The 19684-nt window shown below is 44.5% G+C and overlaps 3 protein-coding genes across 4 annotated transcripts in view; all 3 read left to right on the top strand.

Moving 5' to 3' along the window:
• Positions 1-2055: 2055 nt before the first annotated feature.
• CCDC126 (coiled-coil domain containing 126) lies at positions 2056-6721 on the top strand (the record flags this gene model as incomplete). The annotated part of the gene is made up of 4 exons (XM_081932170.1): positions 2056-2113; positions 3547-3731; positions 5453-5831; positions 6546-6721. Exons 3-4 carry the CDS (start codon positions 5594-5596, stop codon positions 6719-6721), a joined length of 414 nt encoding a protein of 137 aa, XP_081788296.1. The 5' UTR covers positions 2056-2113; positions 3547-3731; positions 5453-5593.
• Positions 6722-7241: 520 nt separating this feature from the next.
• Positions 7242-9311, top strand: FANCF (FA complementation group F). The gene has a single exon (XM_081932166.1). It carries the CDS (start codon positions 7243-7245, stop codon positions 8260-8262), a length of 1020 nt encoding a protein of 339 aa, XP_081788292.1. The 5' UTR covers position 7242; the 3' UTR covers positions 8263-9311.
• Positions 9312-15666: 6355 nt separating this feature from the next.
• The window catches only part of FAM221A (family with sequence similarity 221 member A), a 44454-nt gene continuing 40436 nt past the window's right edge, over positions 15667-19684 (top strand). Inside the window, exons 1-2 of one of the 2 annotated variants that reach the window (XM_081933419.1) lie at positions 15667-15796; positions 16568-16900. In XM_081933419.1, coding sequence (XP_081789545.1) covers positions 16836-16900 — 65 coding nt within the window. In that variant the 5' untranslated portion in view covers positions 15667-15796; positions 16568-16835. Of the gene's footprint in view, positions 15933-16567; positions 16901-19684 lie in introns of both variants that reach the window. The other variant, XM_081933418.1, reaches the window with a different exon arrangement.

The following is a 19684-nucleotide window of genomic DNA, read 5'->3' as shown; positions in this document are numbered from 1 at the left end:
TAACGGCGGGAACTTTTTGTCACTTGCCCGGGCTTTTGCAGACGCTTCCCTCCGAAGCGTTCTGAGGGAGGAAGGGCCAGTTGGGAAAGGGGCTTTGCTCCTGCTCCGGGCTGTAATTGCGCCTATGTTTTCCACGGCATGGAGCAGCGGCAAGGCTCTGCGCGGCCAGCGATGATTCCGGAGGCCATCAGTGGGGGGCAGGGTCCCCCCTCATGTTCCTCATCTTCACGGATGGCCCCCGGAATCATCGCTGGCCGCGCAGAGCCTTGCCGCTGCTCCACGCCGTGGAAAACATAGGCGCAATTACAGCCCGGAGCAGGAGCAAAGCCCCTTTCCCAACTGGCCCTTCCTCCCTCAGAACGCTTCGGAGGGAAGCGTCTGCAAAAGCCCGGGCAAGTGACAACAAGTTCCCGCCGTTACGAAGTCTCGGAGGCTGTAATTTTCTGAGCTGTGCGCGCGCGCCTGTTTTCCACGGCGTGGAGCAGCAGCGAGGCTCTGCGAGGCGAGCGATGATTGCGGAGGCCGTCAACGGTCCCCCCTCGCGTTCCTCGTCTTCCCGGATGGCATCCTGAGTCATTGCCGGCCACACAGAATCTCGCCGCTGCTCCACACTGTGGAAAACAGGCGCGCGCGCACAGCTCAGAAAATTACAGCCTCCGAGACTTCGTAACGGTGGGAACTTGTTGTCACTCACCCGGGCTTCTGCAGAAGCTTCCCTCCGAAGCCTTCCGAGGGAGGAAGGGCCAGTTGGGAAAGGGGCTTTGCTCCTGCTCCGGGCTGTAATTGCGCCTATGTTTTCCACGGAGTGGGGCCGCGGCCAGAAGACAAGGAACATGAGGTAGCGCAGCAGTGGCGGCGGGGAGTCAGCCCCGATGCAAAAAACGCCAAGGGGGCGGGGCAGGAAATTACTTCCGGGTTCATTCTTCAACCGGATCGCGTGATCCGGTGCGATCCGGTAGAAACCCACCACTGAAACTAGGTCAAGAAGGATAGTTTGGGATGTTGCTCATAGCCTTAATCTTAATTCGGATCCTCATACACTCATAGTAACCTCTGGGCATCATAGCTAAAGAGGTATTGATTAAAACTTATTTCAGAAGAGGATATCGTCACCTGTCTCACTGCTAATGTTGATGCTCTTGGTGAATCTAGAATCAAATATTTTATTAATATAATTTATTTATGGTTCAAGACCCCTTTTGACGTTTTGTCAGTTATGTTCACTTTGGCCCAGTTAACCAATTTATGCAATTCAGTTCTCCGGGTTTGTACAACCCATTACACCAGGGGTGTCAAACTTGTGGCCTGTTGGCCAGATGCTAGCTCTGCCCCCGCCCGGTTTAGCAAAGGGGAAAAAAGTCCCAATACTTCACATTATGACATGACAACACCATAAACTAATCATATACAAGCTGGATTTATATAATGGGGTAGACTAAAATATGGGTGGTTAGTTCAGTGCCTCATGTAAACAAAGACTCTTGGGAGGTAAGATAAATCTAATTAACTGCAATCAAACTAGCAGCATTTTATTAGGGGCATCATAAAATCATGGAAGGAAAGGGGTCATTTGTGTCATCCATCAAACTCCCTACTTTATATAAGAATCTGAATTAAAGCATCTCAGATGTGGCCGCATACTCTACTTGAATTCAATTCCTGCATCTAGTTTTTGTTTCAATATGCAATCCAATAAACTGAGGTTAAGTAGATCTCGGTTAAACTATGATAATCCTGTGTTTGAACACACACAACCATAGTCTTTGTGCAGTTTATCTTTCTAGGTAACTTTGTCCACTTTTGAAGTGTTTTGTTTATAACGTTCATATACTATAAGAAAACGCTGAAAAGATTAAAAAAAAATAGATAAAATTGCTAAAAATTTAAAATTCTAAGCTAGAACACCCAGTAAATGTACTGCAAAACAATAATGCACTATAGCAAATAAACGTGCTTTTAACATTAGGAGCAAAAATCAACATTTCAAACGTGCGGCTTCCGTTGCCTTTCTTTTGCTCCACCCCGCTTATGGTAATTTTACCCTCTTTCCACCAGCAGGCGGAAGTGCGGCCTGGATATGATTCAGTTGCTGTTTTCCCTATGCGCTACGCAGGTAGGAGGTGCTGACTGAAATCTATGCCGGGGTAAGGGGAGGCTTGCTCTCTTTGGTACCGCTGGCAGGATGCGCGAGGTTCGATGGTAAACTTATCACTCGCACTTAGGTTTAGAGAACATATCTGGGGGAAGGGGAGAAAGAGATCGAGTGCCGGAAGGGCGGACAGGGTTTTAGTGACTGACCGCCGCCAGTTTTTCCTGTGTCGTAAAACCCATGGAGAGAGAAGAAATCTGATAGGCGACGAATGGATTTGTGTGAGTCGCTTGGTGAAAAACACCTGTGTTTCTAAGGCACGATTCGGGGCGTGTACGGTATGTTGGCAGAACATACCGACACAGAAAAGAGCAAGCCAAGTTCTAACCTAGCGTCTGGCGCGAACTCAATTCGTGCGTCTAGGTTTTGGTTCAATGTGCAATCCAATAAACGGGGGTTAAGTAGATCACGGTTAAGCCATGACAATCACGTGTGTGAATATATGCAACCGTAGTCTTTGTTTTCTTAAATACCATGGCGATTTTGCACGTTCTTTATGCCTTTGTAAAGGTTGTTTTCTTGATAGCTTTCCTGAAATAAGATATTAGTATTTCACTTCCTTGCTCCTTGAATCATCTTGTGCCTTCAGTTAAGCTTCCTCCGACTTATCTACATTGCAGATTTTGAAATAAATATAGATTGTGAACAGTTTTTTTTTTGTGAAAGGCCTCTTCCTCATGGTAGATTTAATTTTACACGGTAACATTTTAAAAAGCATTATGTTGTATTAGTACTTGAGTTTAACTTGATTGAAAATATGTAATTATATAAAGTTAAATGTTATTTTATGATCTCAATGCAACATGTGAACTTAGATGGACACTAACCTGCTGTCAGATTTTAAATTCTTTTAATTTAATAGTGTTTACTACTTCTTAAAATAATTTTCTATGTATTTACAAATAGGAAAATTGGTGTCTTTCTGTTGATGCAATGATATCCATTGCAAAGGTCTTTTCTATTTAATTTTGATAATATACAAATAACATTAGGCCATAAGTAACTTATTGCGTACAAATGCTATTGTACGGTGAATAATGTATTTGCATTTTGAGAGAGTCGCATAAAGACCCAAAGATCCCCTACTAAGCTTTGTGTAAATCTGAACTTTACATACAATCCTTATCTTTTTCTTGCTTATATCTTGCTGAAGAAAACATAAGAATTTTGAGAGAATTGTTTCTTATAAACTAATATACATTGGGGTTTGGGCAGTTTGGAATACATGATTTTTTATGTTTTGGAATCTTTAATATCTTTTTCCTGGTTGTACTTAGAGGATTATAAAATCTATGTTTGAAGTGCCAACATGCCTTTTAAAATTTCTTCTCATGCCCAGATTTATAATAATAATAACCTGAGCAAGTTTATATTTTTTTAAAATTCTTTTTCCTCAGATGTTTCTCTCTGTCCTAAATGGTTCTGAAAAATAAGAACTGCATTAGACTGACTAAATACAACATTAGATAATCCTTGAGTTTACTCAAAATGATATTGAACTGAGTATGGAGACAAATGTTGTTTTAGAATATTGGTTATTGAGGACATTTAGCTCCAACTAAAGCAGCAGGATTATAAAATGGTAGGTGTTCCTAATTTATTATCTTGAAAAGTACTTATTTTATGTGTTGGCAATATGCAACCTTTGCAATATGCAATATTAATCTGCAGTGGAAAACTGTCTGATAAAACACTGTTTAGCTGTAATTCCTACATAAGTAGTTCTGGGTTGTTGTTTTCTCTAATGGAGTTTATTCTAATGCAGGCCTGTCAAATTGGCTGCCCGCGGGCAGGATGCAGCCCTCACAGGCCACACCCACTCTGACTCTGCAAAGGCAAAAAACATAACGATATATCACGATACGGCCCGTGATGTGAGTGGGTTTGACACCCCTGTTGTAAAGAGTCTGAATGTGGCTTCTGTTTTCTCTCACTGTTAACCAAACTTCCTGGGATTTTGGGGTCTGAAATACAAAACCTTTAGGGAAGTCACAAATTTCTCACTTGCAGATGGTTTACAGGTAGTCCTTAACAACTCTTACTGGGATTGGAATGTACATCCCCAAGCAAAACAGTTGTTTGGTGAAACATCATGTTATTACATTGCTTAGCAGCAATTCCAATACTCCTGGTTGCAATTGTTAGGCGAGGACCTCATGTTACTCCTGTCATTCCATGCTGACCTCTTCTTCAACTCTTCCCAACCGCTACCTCCTCCACCTCGGCCCTTTTGGTTGCCCTGCACTCTGCTGCATTGGCTGCCACCTCTATCTGGCCTTTGCCTTTTGTCATTGATGAGGTGCTTCTGGCTGAGGCAACTGCTACTCCTTAGAAGACATTGTTAAAGAACAGCAGCTGCCTTGGTCAGGCATACCTCTTCAGCAGTATGAAGAAAAAGATGGCAAAGTCAGTTGGGGCAAACTGGTAGGTGATGGTGGCCGGGTATGGAGTGGCCAAAAGGGCAAAGGTGAGGGGGAGACAGGTGAGTGGAGAAGATTGATGTGCACACTGCAGCCATAAATGCGGGTGGACTGCTAAGCACACAAATTTAGATCATGAGACCACAAGAATGTTACAAATGCTATATTTTCGGCAGCTACTTATTACTATCATTTATTCAGCACTCTTGTAACTTCAAATGGTTGCTGAATGAATGACTGTTAAGTGAAGACTAACATTATAGCACTTTTGTCTTATCTGTTCAGAAAGGCGGGGATGGGATGGCAGTCATTGATAGAAAACTTTCAATTTAAAAGACACCATAGAGGATGAAAAAAAGGTTAATAAACAAATTTAGACATAATTTCTTAGAATTTCATATAACTTATCAGGATATAGTTTAAAGAGAGAGAAAAAGGATAATGTCTTATCTTCAGGGCTGATGAAATGGCTTTTCACCTTACTGCTGATGCTTTTTCTGATATAGTTAGTATTTAATCAATATTTTTCCAGCAATCTTTTTAAATAATGGAATTGGAATTCTTGATAATAATGGAACTGTTTTCATAGTACAGATGTAAAGCTGAAGTAGAGAGATAAAAACTTACACAAAGGCACCAACTAGTTCATCACTGAATGGATATTTGTACCATGAATTTCCAATTCATGTTAATATTGCTATTGTATACAATTATAGTTTGGAAAATTACTAGATTTTTGTTCTTATATTGCCTGTATTTTCAGAAGTAATTTTACAGGGTTTCCAATAATAATGCTCTAAATTATGTAACACATTCCAAATTAATACTGTAGTTTATAAAAAATAAACAATTTTGACACAAGTTTTTTGATAAAAAATTTCAGGAAACAAATGGAAAAATTAGACAAAATAGTCTCCCCCGAAGACCAAGCATGCTGTGAAGATGTTTTGCAAAACAACTTACCTTGAAGATACTGTGACTTCTCACTTACTACCTTCTACTGACATATTTAGCCTGCTCAGAAATGGTTTTTGCATTTTCTAGAAAAAATGTGTCCCAAAAATTGAGTTTATTATTGCTAGTTTTTGGTTTTATCTGGGGCATAATGTTACTGCGCTACACCTTTCAGCATCCAAGACAACAGAGCAGTGCTGAATTGCGTGAACAAATTCTTGACTTAAGTAAAAGATACGTTAGAGCCCTAGCAGAAGAAAACAAGAATGTAATAAATGGTGATAATGGAGTTGCAATGACGGGATATGGTAAGCCTACATAATCTCTGTAAATTCATCCTCACTTTAGTTTTTCAAAATATATAAAGCATAAGAAGTTTTTATATTTATAAAGTGGAACTAATATTTGCTACATATTCAATGTTTACTGAAATTGAACATAATATATAATAGTTTTCGTTTGCAAGAAATATTAGACATTCTTAATATTAAAGAGCTGATATACTGGCATTGGATATGTATGGTATGACTAGAAACATTTTGCTTTGAATAATATAGGTTTTTGTCTAATACTAGAAATATAAAATTTCCAGAACTTTCAAAACAATGGAGGATTTGGAGAAATTCAAAAATTTTTTTTTATTGATTACATATAAAAATGACTTTCAGTATATTGTTATGAAGATATATTACAGAGGTATATTAGATAAGTAAATTGTTTATTTAGACAACTATAAATATATTCAGTATTTTTAGTTTTTGTTACAAATGAAGGTTTAGATTGTTATACTCTGGAGTATCACATTTATTTAATCTGTTAAAAGCAAAGAAAAAAATTAAAACTGAAAAATAGAACATCAACAGTACATTTAAAAAGTTTGTATATGCTGTATTTTTTCCATTACATTAAACAGATACAAAAAAAGTTATACCCAGACAAACAATGAGAAAATAACTATTTTCTCACATGACATTTTGCCTGTGCAGTGTCACTTTCTGAACATACTTTTTTGTTCCCTCTAGCTGATCTGAAAAGAACAATTGCAGTTCTTCTAGATGACATCTTGCAACGCTTGGTCAAACTGGAAAACAAGGTTGATTATATGGTTGTAAATGGTTCAGCAACAAATACTACAAATGGGAACTTAATGCCATCAACTACAATCAAACGAGTAAATGCAGCACACAATATAAGATAATAATCAAAATACTTTGCACGGGTGGAATGGTTTTGATTTAATTCTTCTTCAGGAGAGAAACAAACTGTTGGCTAAAGGCAATCTATATCCAGTTGCAGTAGAAAAAAATGAACATATAGAGACTCAATTTCTTTATATAAAAATCTTTGTGTTAAGAAAGTTGCTTCATAAAGCAACATTGCACTGTAACTTTTAAAAAGGTGTATTGGTAGTAAAACTATTGTAGGAAAATAACACACACACCCCCCCCCCAAAGATCAAACTACCCAGAACATTCCCTCAAAACAAAACAAAAAAGAAGTCTAATAATAGAAAGAAAAAAAAAACAAATAAATTGATTGAATGAATTGCAAACAATAACTACAGCAATAGGCCAACCAGCAGAAATTTTCTATATGAAAACCAAATCTTAGAGCAACCAGAAGCCAAACAATATTTCTAGGAAGTGATCTTTTAGCAAAAGAAAACATTTTCTTCTGAGGTTGCCATTTGAAGTAACAAGGAATTTTGCTCTCTGCCTCATGGAGAAGCTGCTCTTACAAACAGAGCAGTTGCCTAGCCTTTTGGCAGCTTCCCGCTCACGAATGGTACAAAGTTGGGATCCTGCAACTCTAACACGAGCTCTAAATTGGGGGCACTTCTTTCGTCAACTTCACAGCAGTCTTCGGGCTCAACCAGCCCTCCGGGGAGCTTTGAAGCAACAGCTGAAAAAAAGAGGTTTAGTCAGGTTAAGTCACTTGAAACGCTGCCCAGAGCTTCTGGGTTTGGCATTGCTGGAAAATCCGGCATTATCTTCTAACACCCGCCATAGCCTTTTCTGCAGCTTCTTGATCCCAGCAACTGGTGGAGCAGAGTCCTTCATCAATCTACTGGCAAGACGAAGAGCTGCCTCTCAAGTTCTTGGTCTCTTGGACTCTCCTATAAAAGGAACAGCTGCTATTGAACAATGGGAAGGGCTGCCAGTGAGAGTCCAGGCTCAGATGCTGCTTTCACAGCTGCAAAGTGACAGAAATGGTGATGGGAACCAAGGTCGATCTTCTTCGGCCTTGTTAGACTGTTTGCCCTGTGGTTCCATGCTATACAGAGTTGTGGCTGCAGCATTGATGGAGCCTGGTTGGGAAATGGAGGCCAAGGTGTTACTCCTCCCTTGGTTGCTGTTTGGAGACCCAGCTCGTCTCTTGTCCTTCTGCCGCTTTTTGTCTCCCCGATGTTTGGCTTCACTTTGTGCCCATTACGCTGAATTACTTGCTTCCTATTTGAGTTTCCTCTCAGCCTGGGGAAACTGCCTCAGTTATGATCCTCTGCATGGGAAATGGCAAACTAGTGGTCTAAAAGAAAATGAAGTATCTTGGGAGGAGATGCAGAACCGTGTCAGTTGCCTTTACCAGGAGCCAGAGCCTCTGAGTAGTGCAGTCCAGACTTGGTTAAGACAGCTCAAGGCCCAGGATGGGAACTTTGAAGTCAGAGGTCTGAGCATTTGGAATGATCTTTTGCTGGATATGGAGATGCCTCATTTTGAAAGGAAACTTAACTCATGCTAATTAAAGATGTTGAGTAGAAAAGTGTAGGTATTATACAAATCAAGTAGAAAATTCTATGATAGCTACAGAAAGGGTATAGATTTAGTATCTAAATAAATATAAATAGGAAATTGGCTTGATCTTATGAACTGGTTTACTAATCCATAGTGACGAAGGAATACCTTTAAAGTGAGCTGTGTTAAGTATAGATAGGTTAAATATTTTAAAATTAGTAGGCAGTTTTTTGTTTCAATTGAAATTTGTTCCATCTCAAAGATGGTGGTCCAAAGAGTGTCTTCTTTTTGCACTGTGAAATAGCTTGAGAAAGAATGTTTTAAAAATAGTTACACTTGAGAAAATCTAAAGTAGCAATGTGCCAAAGTGTAATCTTGCTACAGAACTAAGGCAGTTGATTAAAAAATAGTAATGCATATAGCTATTCCAGAAACATTTAATACATGTATTTAGTAACTGAAGATATAACCTGTGATGGAGTCACATTAATTGGATGTTGAACACTATTAGCGTCTTATTCATTGCTTTCCTATTCAATATATTTTGCAGCCAGTGATTCATGGGGCATACTGCATCTTAAGTTACTCCTGAAATAAAAACAAGAGGAGTGGGTTGAACTTTGTTTATGGCATTTTGATGTTTATTGAAAATCTATGATAAAGCAGTACAGTCTGTTATGCACACAATTCCTGTGAAGCAGTAATAACTGGGTTTGTAACCAGGATCTTTTCAAATGAACTTGAAATGGGAACAGAGAGATCAGCATTGCCTTATATCCATGTTAGCCTTATAGTGGAGAATTGTGGTGAAGGTGCTCTATAGTACGGTCTACATTCTGCATTATAAATTATAAAATGAAGTGCCAGTTTGGGTTTTGCACCTATATAAAATGATTTGTAAAAGGATTGTTCTGCTATTTTTTCTTAGAATATGCTATGTGGTTTAAAAAATATTTAGAAAAAGAACAAGATTTGTGGTTCTAGATATACAGCTTCAGATGATTTTCTTTTCACGACTGTAATATCTGGAAAGATTAAATAAAATATATGACCATGCTATGAGTCCCTATTGATCTTTTCACTTACGTTTTCAAAAGTTTTAATTAGTTTTTTATGGTAATACTGATATCCAGTTGTTAGTATTGCTTTAATATCTATCTCATAAATAAATCAGGAGAACAAGTTTGGTTTAGGATTAAGGCATTAAGTAAAAAGCAGGGATCTCTGAGTTCTAGTCCTAGACAGCTGGGAAGTCTTGTGCTAATTCCTTTCTTTCAGCCTTGCAAGGATTCAGCCAAGCAGTCAACACTGACTTAAAGAAAAAAATTAACAATAGAATGAAGGGAGATTCCATGCTTGCTTAGTTCTAAGTATATTTCACTACAATTTGTGTTATAGGTGATCCCCAACTTATGACCACAATTGTGACCAAAATTTCCATTGTTAAGTAAAACGCTCAAAGAGCCATTTGGACCTGTTTCCCAAAGAAAAGAAAACACTGGGAGCCACAAAACCTGAGTGGACATGGCTAATTCAATGTCACTCCCACCCAGTCACATGACCACCACCCCACACCTACCCAGGTTTTGTGGATCCAGGTGTTTTCTGTGGGAAACTATATCCTTCCCTCTCATTTGTTTCCCTTTTTCATTCTCTCCCTCCATCATTTTCTCATTTTTCTCGCCTTTCTCTTTTTCTCCCCTTTTCTCTCATTTGTTTTTTCCCTTTCTTTCCTTCCTTTCTCTCCCCCTTTCATTTCCCCCCTCTCCCCCCTCCCTCGAACTCACTTATTTTTCTCTCCCACTCTCCCCCTTCTCTCTCATTTGTTTCTCTCTTTTTCCTCTCATTCTCCATCATTTTTTCATTTCTCTCTCTGTTTTTTTCCCTCCCCCCCCTCTCTCTCACTCACTCACACACACACAAGTGCGCGCGCGCGAGGATACCCTCTGCAAGCGAGCGGAGCGGTTCCTCCAGCGGCACTGAAAAGCCTCTTCTAGGCAGCTTTAAATCTCGCATGGGGGAGTTTCGCCGCTCAGAGGCGGCTTTTCAATCAGTGCTGCCAGCGGCACCACTCAGCTGGTAAAGAAGCTCGGGGCACTGGGAAAAGGGGTCTGGCCCCGTCAAACCTTGCACGCCCACCCCGGTGATCAGGCTTAGTGAAAGCCGGAGAGCCGTCGCCAAAAACGCTGGACCGTCAGCTGGTCAATCTGCCAGCTCCGTGCACCTTCGTTGCACTTTGGCCAAGGCCGGCCGATCGCTTGAGGAGGGTATCCCCGCTGGCGCGCGCTCTTGCAGCCCTGCAACAGCCGGCCAGGGGATCGCGTGAGGAGGAGGAGGGTCGTCTTCGGGAAAACCGTCACTGCGACTCGTGCTCGCTCTTCAGCTGCGGGCCTGTCCCCTTTCTGTCGTACCTGTTAGATCTGGGCAACGAGAGACAGACTGCGGACACGAAGTAACTCAACAGCTCATTTTATTAGTAGTAGTAGTGATCCAGCTCAACCTGTGGTCGGAGGGTTCCCCTTTTATAGGGATGAGGCACGCCCATTGACCAATCAGATGAATACCTGTTTCCCGCTGTAGGAGCGGACCTGAGGGAAGACTTATCTCGATATATGCTAATATCTAACACCCCTCCCCTCCTAGATGGGACGTTGCGGTAGGTGACATAGTCCTTTAGGTAGGTGGGTGTTTGTCTTGCTCGGGAGGAACGTCGGAGTTCAGGTTGCGTTGAAGTACTTGCAGGACTGGTTTCCTGTTGGTTTGAAGTGGTTGCAGGATCGGGTGCTTTTTCTGTTTCTGGAGGTCTTGCGTTTTCGATGCTCTTTTCCCTGGTATCTTGTTCGGCTGCGATGACGGGGGGTTGCTCAGCGGCTGTGATGACGGGGGGTTGCTCAGCTGCGTGCGTGATGTCCTGTCCCCCGCTTAGCTCGCCGGTGTCGTCGTTTCCTGGGATGAAGTTTCCCTGCGGTTGTCTTTCTGTGGACAGGAAACTTTCGCCCTCATCCCGTAAGTTGGATTGTGCTAGGCGACCTCGAAGCTGATCGATGTGCCTTCTCCAATTCCGCCCATCTTCAAGCTCTAACAAATACGATCGAGGGCCCATGATGCCAATGACCCTCGCCGGTATCCACAATGTCCCCCCTGTGTAATTTTGAGCATAAACAGTGTCTCCTTCTCTAAAAGATCTGACCTTACTTGTAGAGTCTGGGGGAGCCGAGGTAGAATAATTCGGGTGGAGCCTGTCCAGGTGAGACCGTAGGCGGCGACCCATTAGTAGTTCAGCGGGGCTTCTACCCGTCGTTGCGCTCGGGGTAATGTGTTGAATGAGGAGGTAATGGTCAATGCGTGTTTGCCAATCCCCCGGGCCCATCCTGGCGAGGGCCTCTTTCGCGAATCGCACCATTCTTTCTGCCTGACCATTGGACGCTGGATGGAATGGCGCGATGAGGGCGTGTCTGATTCCCAACCCTGCTAAAAATGTTTCGAACTGCATGGCCGTGAATTGGGGCCCGTTGTCCGATACTAACAGATCTGGTAGACCATGGGTGGCGAAAAGCCGCCTAAGAACCTTTATAACTGCCTCTGCCGTGGTTGATGTCATTAGGACTACATCTAACCATTTAGAATAAGCATCTACAACTATGAGGAAGGTTTGACCCTGGAATGGTCCTGCAAAATCAATATGAATGCGTGACCAGGGTGCCTTGGGTTTCTCCCATTCTGTGGCGGGCGCTTCCGGGGGTGCTGGTCTCGACTCCTGGCATGGGTCGCAAGTGGCCACCCACTCCTCTATTTCTTTGTCCATATTGGGCCACCACACATAACTTCTCGCTAACGCTTTCATTCTCACGATCCCCGGATGACCCATATGTAAAGCATTCAATACCTTTTTTCGTAGAGCAAAAGGAATAACAACTCGATCCCCCCACAACAAACATCCCTGTAACACGGAGAGTTCGTCCCGTTTAGACCAAAACATTTTGAATTCCGGGCCCACATTTCCCTTCGGCCACCCCCTCCATACCCAAGTTTGCACTTGTTTTATTAAATTGTCCTTCGAGGAGAACCTTGCGACATCGTAAGAAGAAACCGGTCCCGAATCCAAACAGTCAATGAGCAATACCGGTACTTCTGGAGTGGGGTCTGGCAAAATGTCTGGTAATGGGCAACGGCTGAGCGCATCTGCGTGCCCTAGAGTGGAGCCCGGTCGATGAATTAACTTGTAAGAGTACGCAGCCAGGAAAACAGTCCACCTGGTCATACGTGGAGAAAGGGAGACCGGAGTGGGGCGATTTCCCGCCAAAAGTCCTAACAGCGGTTTGTGATCAGTAATGAGTTCAAAATCGCGGCCGTAGAGGTATTCATGGAAACGTTTCACACCTGCAACGGCAGCCAATGCTTCTCTGTCCATTTGGCTGTAGTTCCTTTCGGCCGATGAAAGAGTTCTGGAGTAGAAAGCAATGGGTGCTTCTTTCCCGTCGGGCATCCTGTGGCTGAGGACTGCTCCAACCCCGAAAGGCGATGCGTCGCAGGTCAATACCAGCGGGAGGGTTTGACTGTATTGCACAAGTAGTGAGTCAGTGGTGAGCAGGCGCTTTACCCCGGCGAATGCTGCAGCTTCGGCTCGTCCCCATCTCCATGGTGCGTTCCTCTGGAGTAGACGGTGTAGTGGCTCAGCAACGGTCGCCTTCTGTCTCAGAAAAACGCTGTAGAAATTAAGTAGTCCGAGGAAGGCCTGCAACTCGGTTTGATTTCGTGGTGTGGGGGCGTCCTGGATTGCCTTAATTTTCTTTTCAGTGGGGTGAATTCCCTGACCATCAATTCTATAACCCAGGAATTCTACACTAGGCACGTTAATTTGGCATTTTTCTTTTTTAAGGCGGAGGCCCTTCTCTCTGATTCTGGCCAAAACAGATCTGACTCTTTTGTTTAGTTGCTCCTCGTTTGCAGCGGACACCAAGATATCGTCAAAATATGGGACGACTCCCGGTATCCCTTGCAACAGTCGTTCCATGACGCTCTGGAACAATCCTGGAGCAATACTTACGCCGAATTGTAGCCGGTTGCATTTAAACGCTCCTCTGTGCGTCACTATAGTCTGGGCCTCCGCTGTGGCGCTATCTACTGGCAGTTGCTGGTAAGCTTGTGCCATATCTAACTTAGCGAAAACCTTTCCTGGCCCCAATGAGTGCAATAGGTGCTGTACTACGGGCACCGGATATGCGCTCTGTTGTAGCGCGACATTAATTGTGCATTTATAGTCTGCGCACAAGCGGACTGATCCGTCTGACTTAACTGGGGTCACGATAGGTGTCTCCCAACGCGCGTGATCTACCGGCTCAAGGATTCCTTGTTCCACTAACTTATCTATCTCTTTATCTATTTTTGGGCGGAGTGCAAAAGGCACTCGTCTCGGTTTAAGTCGGATTGGCGCCACATTTGGATCTAAATTGAACGATATTGGTTTGCCCACATACTTACCAAGACCGGAGCTGAACACATCCTCGAACTCCTTAAAGATCTTTTCAGCGCTGCTGTTTCTCACGGCGTTGATTCCGGTGACTTCTAATCCCAGGGCTTCAAACCAATCAAGCCCCAGGAGGTTCTGCAATGGCGCGCTGGAGATGGTCACGGGCAGCTGGGCTTCGATGTCCTTAAACTGGATGTGGAATGTGCCTTGGCCCACGATGGGGACTTGGTTCCCCTGGTAGTCTCGTAGCAGGACGTCAGGAGCGCGCAGTTGGCTCTTTCTGAGGCCGGGAATGGCCTGTTTCATGGATGCCCATGAAATGATCGTCAGGGTTGATCCTGTGTCAACCTCCAGCTCGCAGGGTGAGCCCTCCAAGAGGACTGTGACTTTCAGCCTTTTGGGCCGCTTAGGGCGGACCTGATGTATCGTGGTGAGATACGTTCGCAACTCCTCTCTCTGGGTCAACTCTATCTCATCGTCTATATCCTGAAAATACTCTCGTTGAGCGTCTTGGTAGAACGCTCTTTCGGCTCTCTGTGTGAATTCTCTATGGGGATACGCTCGCTCACTTTCTTGTGAGTAATCTCTCTGGGAATACGCTCGTTCAGCTCTTTGGGGAGTTTCTCTCTGGGTAAACACTTGTGGATTTCTCTCTGGGCGCCCTTTTTGATTTCGCCAAGCCCCTGGGTTGGGCTTCTGTTGGCGGTACATGGGTGGCTGCCGTGAGGCAGGGACTCCGCTCCGGCACACTCGTGCGATGTGCCCAAGTTTGTTGCAGTGCGAACAAACAGCGTTCCTGAACCTGCAAGTAGACCTGGGGTGATTCCCTCCGCAGCTTGCGCAGGGCGGCAAGCGGGATCCGGGTTTCCCCCCAGGCCTCCAGTGACTGCTCTGCATTAGGTGACTGTCCTCGAACTCGGGATCCACGTAGTCGGGGCTTGCGTCTTCGTAGTGGACTCTGGTTTGTCTCGGTGCCGGCTGGGTTTCGTTGACCCTTCTTTGTATGGTCACTGCTGATTTCTCCGCTGATTCCGACGCTCTTGCTTTGTTCAATGCTGACTGTAGGGTTAGATTCGGGTTGGCTAACAGTTTCTTTTGCAACGAAATGTCTCTTACCCCACAGATGAATTGCTCTAAGATATGCTCTTCCAAATCCCTGTATTCACAGTGGGCTGCTATTCTTCGTAGAGCTGCAACAAATTGGTTAATGGATTCTCCCGCCATTTGAGTCCTCGTGTTGAATTCTTTGCGGCTGACATGGCGGGACGGTTTTGGCGCGTAATGTGTTTCCAAGGCTTGTTTCAGCGTCGCCCACGGTACTGCTTGTATTGGAGTAGGCGCGGTGAGGTCTCTGGCCGTATTGAAGACTTCCTTTCCGCAGTAGCCGAGGAAGATATTTTTCTTTCTTGCATCGGTGATCCCCGTGTACTCATTTGCTTCGAGGAAACACTCGAAGCGAATCATGAAGGCTTCCCATTCGTCGGTTGCTGGGTCGAAAGGAGCGGGGGGAGCATGCATCGCCATTTTCTCAGTTTGAATTTGCCGCGCTGCGGTGATCTGAGATGGCTGCCGGAATTTCTGCCGAATTCCTGGGCTGGATCAAATCCGGAGATTCTTGAAGTGCGCTCTTCGTCCTATCTGTCTCTCAATCCCACCTTCGTCGCCAATGTTAGATCTGGGCAACGAGAGACAGACTGCGGACACGAAGTAACTCAACAGCTCATTTTATTAGTAGTAGTAGTGATCCAGCTCAACCTGTGGTCGGAGGGTTCCCCTTTTATAGGGATGAGGCACGCCCATTGACCAATCAGATGAATACCTGTTTCCCGCTGTAGGAGCGGACCTGAGGGAAGACTTATCTCGATATATGCTAATATCTAACAGTACCCTCCTCCCGGATCCCATTCCCACTCAGCCAGCCCTCGTGTTAGCGAGGTTGGCATTAGCCACGGCCGGGTTGGGCCAGTGGTACAGGGCGGAGACCAGGTCGCGTGACTAGGTCGGCAGGGAGCGGGATCAAAGAGCGACATGCGGCTCTGGAGCCACGGTTGCCGACACCCCCGAGAGTCAAGTGAGTTTTGCTCCATTTTACTGTGACTTTTCTAGCCACAGTTGCTAAATGAATCAATGCAGTTTTTAAGTTAGTAACATGATTGTTAAGTGAATCTGGCTTCCCCATTGACTTTGCTTGTCAGAAGTTGCAAAAGGTAATGTATATAAGTAAATATACATGTATAAATAAAACTCAATATACATGTAGAGACATAGTTTTATATATAAATACCGGTATAAATAAAACTAAAGGCAGGGAACATACCTAATGGTTCTGCTTCCTATTGTACTCTCCCAATAACTGAGGTGGATTGGGCTGGGCTGAAGAGAAAGGGATTGGTTTAAAATCATTCAGGCAGCTTTCGTGGCCATGGCAGAACTTAGAACTCAATATCCTGATTTGTATGCCAGCATTTTATATTGTTTCTTAGCCTTGGCAACTTGAAGACATGTGGACCTCAAGGCTAGAATTCTCCAGAGAGCCTGCTTCCGGGGGAATTCTTGAGAGTTGAAATCTATACACTTTCAAGCTGCCAAGTTATGAAACGCTGCCTTCCTACTGCATCAAACTGGCTAGGTTTATTAAAAAAAATAGAGGTAGTGAATAGCGATTCCGGCGGGTAGTTCATATGACGCACTGAAGCATTGACTACCCTGTCTAGACAGGCAAACTTTGTAGCTCTGGCAACTGTGCGTACTCAATTTCGGGAGGGCGGGCGGCCTAGCTAGTATTTCTTTACTAGTTGCCCTTATCGCAAAATCGTTAAAACTGTAATTTTGTCGCTGAAAGGGTTCACGTAGCAACGGAAGAGCGGAAGTTTCAACAAAATATATTCAAAACCAAGGCGGGCGCTGAAAGTGTTGTGAAACCGTTGCCTCCCAAGCAACGGTGAGTCCTCCCGAACGACACCGCGGCCCAACCGCTCCTCCTGACAGGGAGCCACCTCCCCTCTCCCCCCGAAGCCATCGTTTCGTGCCGCGTGTCTCTTGGAAAGGTTTCGCGGGATCTGCGAAAGGGCATCTCTGCTGCGAATAGCCCGTAGACTGTTCCCAAAGTAATGGAGCGGCTGACATTTCAGCCCGGGGCTGCCGCGGCCATAGACGACTACTTGGAATATAAGAGGTAAGGAAGCCAATTGAACGGGCGCTTCTTATCCACCCAAAAGTCGTTAGATGGGAAAGTCGTTGCTAAGGGGCCTGTATGAAAGAGGAAGTCTTGCGGAGGGTAACCCCATGTCTCAAAGGCCCGCTTTTATTTAGATTATGTTTGAAGACCAGCGCTGGTGGCGGTTTGGATTTCTGTATAGCTTTATAGTTATACTGTAAACTCTATCATAAATTTAGGGTTGCTAACATGAATCAGGGGCACATTTTAGGGATTGGATAAAATGGAATTGAATTTATTCCACTCAACCTAGTTGATTCAGCAAACTATGGGATAGCTTCCTAAGAGTTAGAGGTGTTGGGGCATATAAATTAATAAATGTCTTCTGGGCATGTGTAAGAAAGAATTCCTTCACTTTCTGAAGATGCTGTTCTTTAGCAACCAAGATAAAGATTTGGACTTAAGCCTCATTTTCCAATAGGGAATTTCCATTCCACTTTTGGCTTCAGCATTTTGGCTGTGTTACTGCAACACAATAATTTAGTATGTGCTTTCATTCATTGATTAAATATACACTCTATGCTAAAGCCATAGAAGCTATATTTTAAAGTGACCTATAGCTATATTATAAGTATAAGTATAGTATTTATTGTCATTGTACTTAAATACAACGAAGTTGATTAAGATTGGGGATATGAAATTTGAAAGGTGATATTTGTTGATATTATTAATCCTTATTTATTTTAAAGATATTTTAAAGTCTTTATAAAATAGATGCATGCTGCTGCTTTTATTTTTGTTGTTTGGATTTTATTTAGTTGCTTTTTTCATTTTGCCGTTATATACATTGACATTGCATTTTGGAGGGCAACTCAAATTCAATGATTGCAGTATTCTAATGCTACAATTCTAGACTTCTTAGCCGAGTTTGCAGAAGATGCCAAGCTAAAATATAGTTGGCTAATTTGTGGCCTAGTATGTTAAGAGAATCCAGCCAATATGGTTAATTTATGATTCAGTGTATTGTACACTTATGGTTGTCTGAATTAATTTCATAAACCATGGCTTAGAAATTTACATGAATACAACTATGGTTTATAGCAGCGATGGCAAACCTTTTTTGGCTCTCGCGCCATAAGGCGCGAGAGCAAAGGGGGATCGTGCGCAGGCGAGCTGCACCCATAATGCAACGTGCAACACCCCCCCCCAGTGTGCATGCTCGCATGAGAGGCTCCCCCCCCCATTTTTTGCATGCTTTTTTTCGCCCTCCCCAGGCTCCAGAGGCTTTATAGGGGACCAGGGAGGGCAAAAACAGCCCCCCGGTGGCCCTCTGGAGGTTTAAGTGACCTTCAGCAGGCTTCCCTGAAGCCTCTGACAAAAAACGACCCTATGAGCAAACCGGAAGTCACTTTAGGTTTGCTCGTAGGTCGATTTAAGCCCTCCAGAGGCTTCAAGGACCTTCAGAGGACTAAAAAGCACCCTTCTGGTTTGCTCATAGGGTCCTTTTAGTCCTCCCGAGGCTTCAGGGAAGACTCCTGAATGTCCCTGAAGCCTCTGGAGGGCTTAAACCAGTGATGGCGAACCTATGGCACGTGTGCCACAAGTGGCACATGGAGCCATTTGTCAGGGCTTACCAGGCACTGCCCTGTCAGCTGGCCAGCGTGCATGCGCGCGCTGGCCAGCTAAGTTCACCCTTTTTTAAAGCCATTTTTCGCCCTCCCCAGGCTCCTATAGAGCCTGGAGAGGCAAAAACAGCCTTCCCCCCCCCCCCCCGGACACCCTCTGGAGGCGTCAGGGAAGCCTCCGGACAGTCCCTGAAGCCTTCGGAGTGCTCAAAACGATCCTCCAAGCAAACCAGAAGTGACTTCCGGTTTGTTCGGAGGGTCGTTTTGAGTGCTCCGAAGGCATCAGGGAAGCCTCTGGACGGTCCCTGAAGCCTTCGGAACGCTTAAAATGACCCTCTGAGCAAACAGGAAGTGACTTCTGGTTTGCTCGGAGGGTCGTTTTGAGCGCTCCGAAGGCTTCAGGGATGGCCGGAGGCTTCCCTGATGCCTCCGGAGGGCGTCCTGGGGTGCAGGGGAGGCTGTTTTACCCCTCCCCAGGCTTCCATAAAGCCTCTGGAGCCTAGGGAGGGGGAAAAAAAGCATGTAAAAATGGGGGGCACGCTTGTAGTGCGCGCATGCGCACTGGGGGGGCACGCATTGCATTATGGGTGCAGCACGCCCACACAGGACCCCTATGCGCTCCCCTCACGTATGGCACGCAAAAAGGTTCGCCATCGCTGGCTTAAACCGACCCTACGAGCAAACCGGAAGTCCGTTCCTGAAGTTCCAGTTTGCCCATGGGGCTGGTTTTTTGCGCTCCAGAGGCTTCAGGGAAGCTCCTGAAGCCTCCGGAGGGCCTCCGGGGGTGGGCGGGCGGGCGAGGCTCTTTTCGTCCTCCCCAGGCTCCTATAAAGCCTCTGTAGCCTGGGGAGGGCAAAAAATGGCTTTAAAAAGGCTGAACTCAGCTGGCCAGCACACAGATGCCTATCCTTTGTCCAGGGATCACTCACTGTTGTTGCATACCATTTTCTTCCCTACTGGCCAGACAACTATTCCAGTAATTTCTATTTCTTAGCTTTTATTGTATGGTTAGGAAGTGAGAAAATAATATGACTGAACATATGGAACTGATGATCATGGCAAGTGAAAAGTTGTGTAGATCGATTCTTCCTCTCCAGACCATGAGAAGACTTGAGATCACCCACAAATGCTTCTGATAGCTGCTCCTCATATGGAAATCACAAGATATCATTCTCTG

This window comes from Natrix helvetica (genome assembly GCF_964273705.1).
Source record: "Natrix helvetica genome assembly, chromosome: Z".
Taxonomy (NCBI): Eukaryota; Metazoa; Chordata; class Lepidosauria; order Squamata; family Natricidae; genus Natrix; species Natrix helvetica.
Note: the sequence above shows the minus strand (reverse complement) of the source record. Positions and strands in the feature narration are given on the sequence as shown.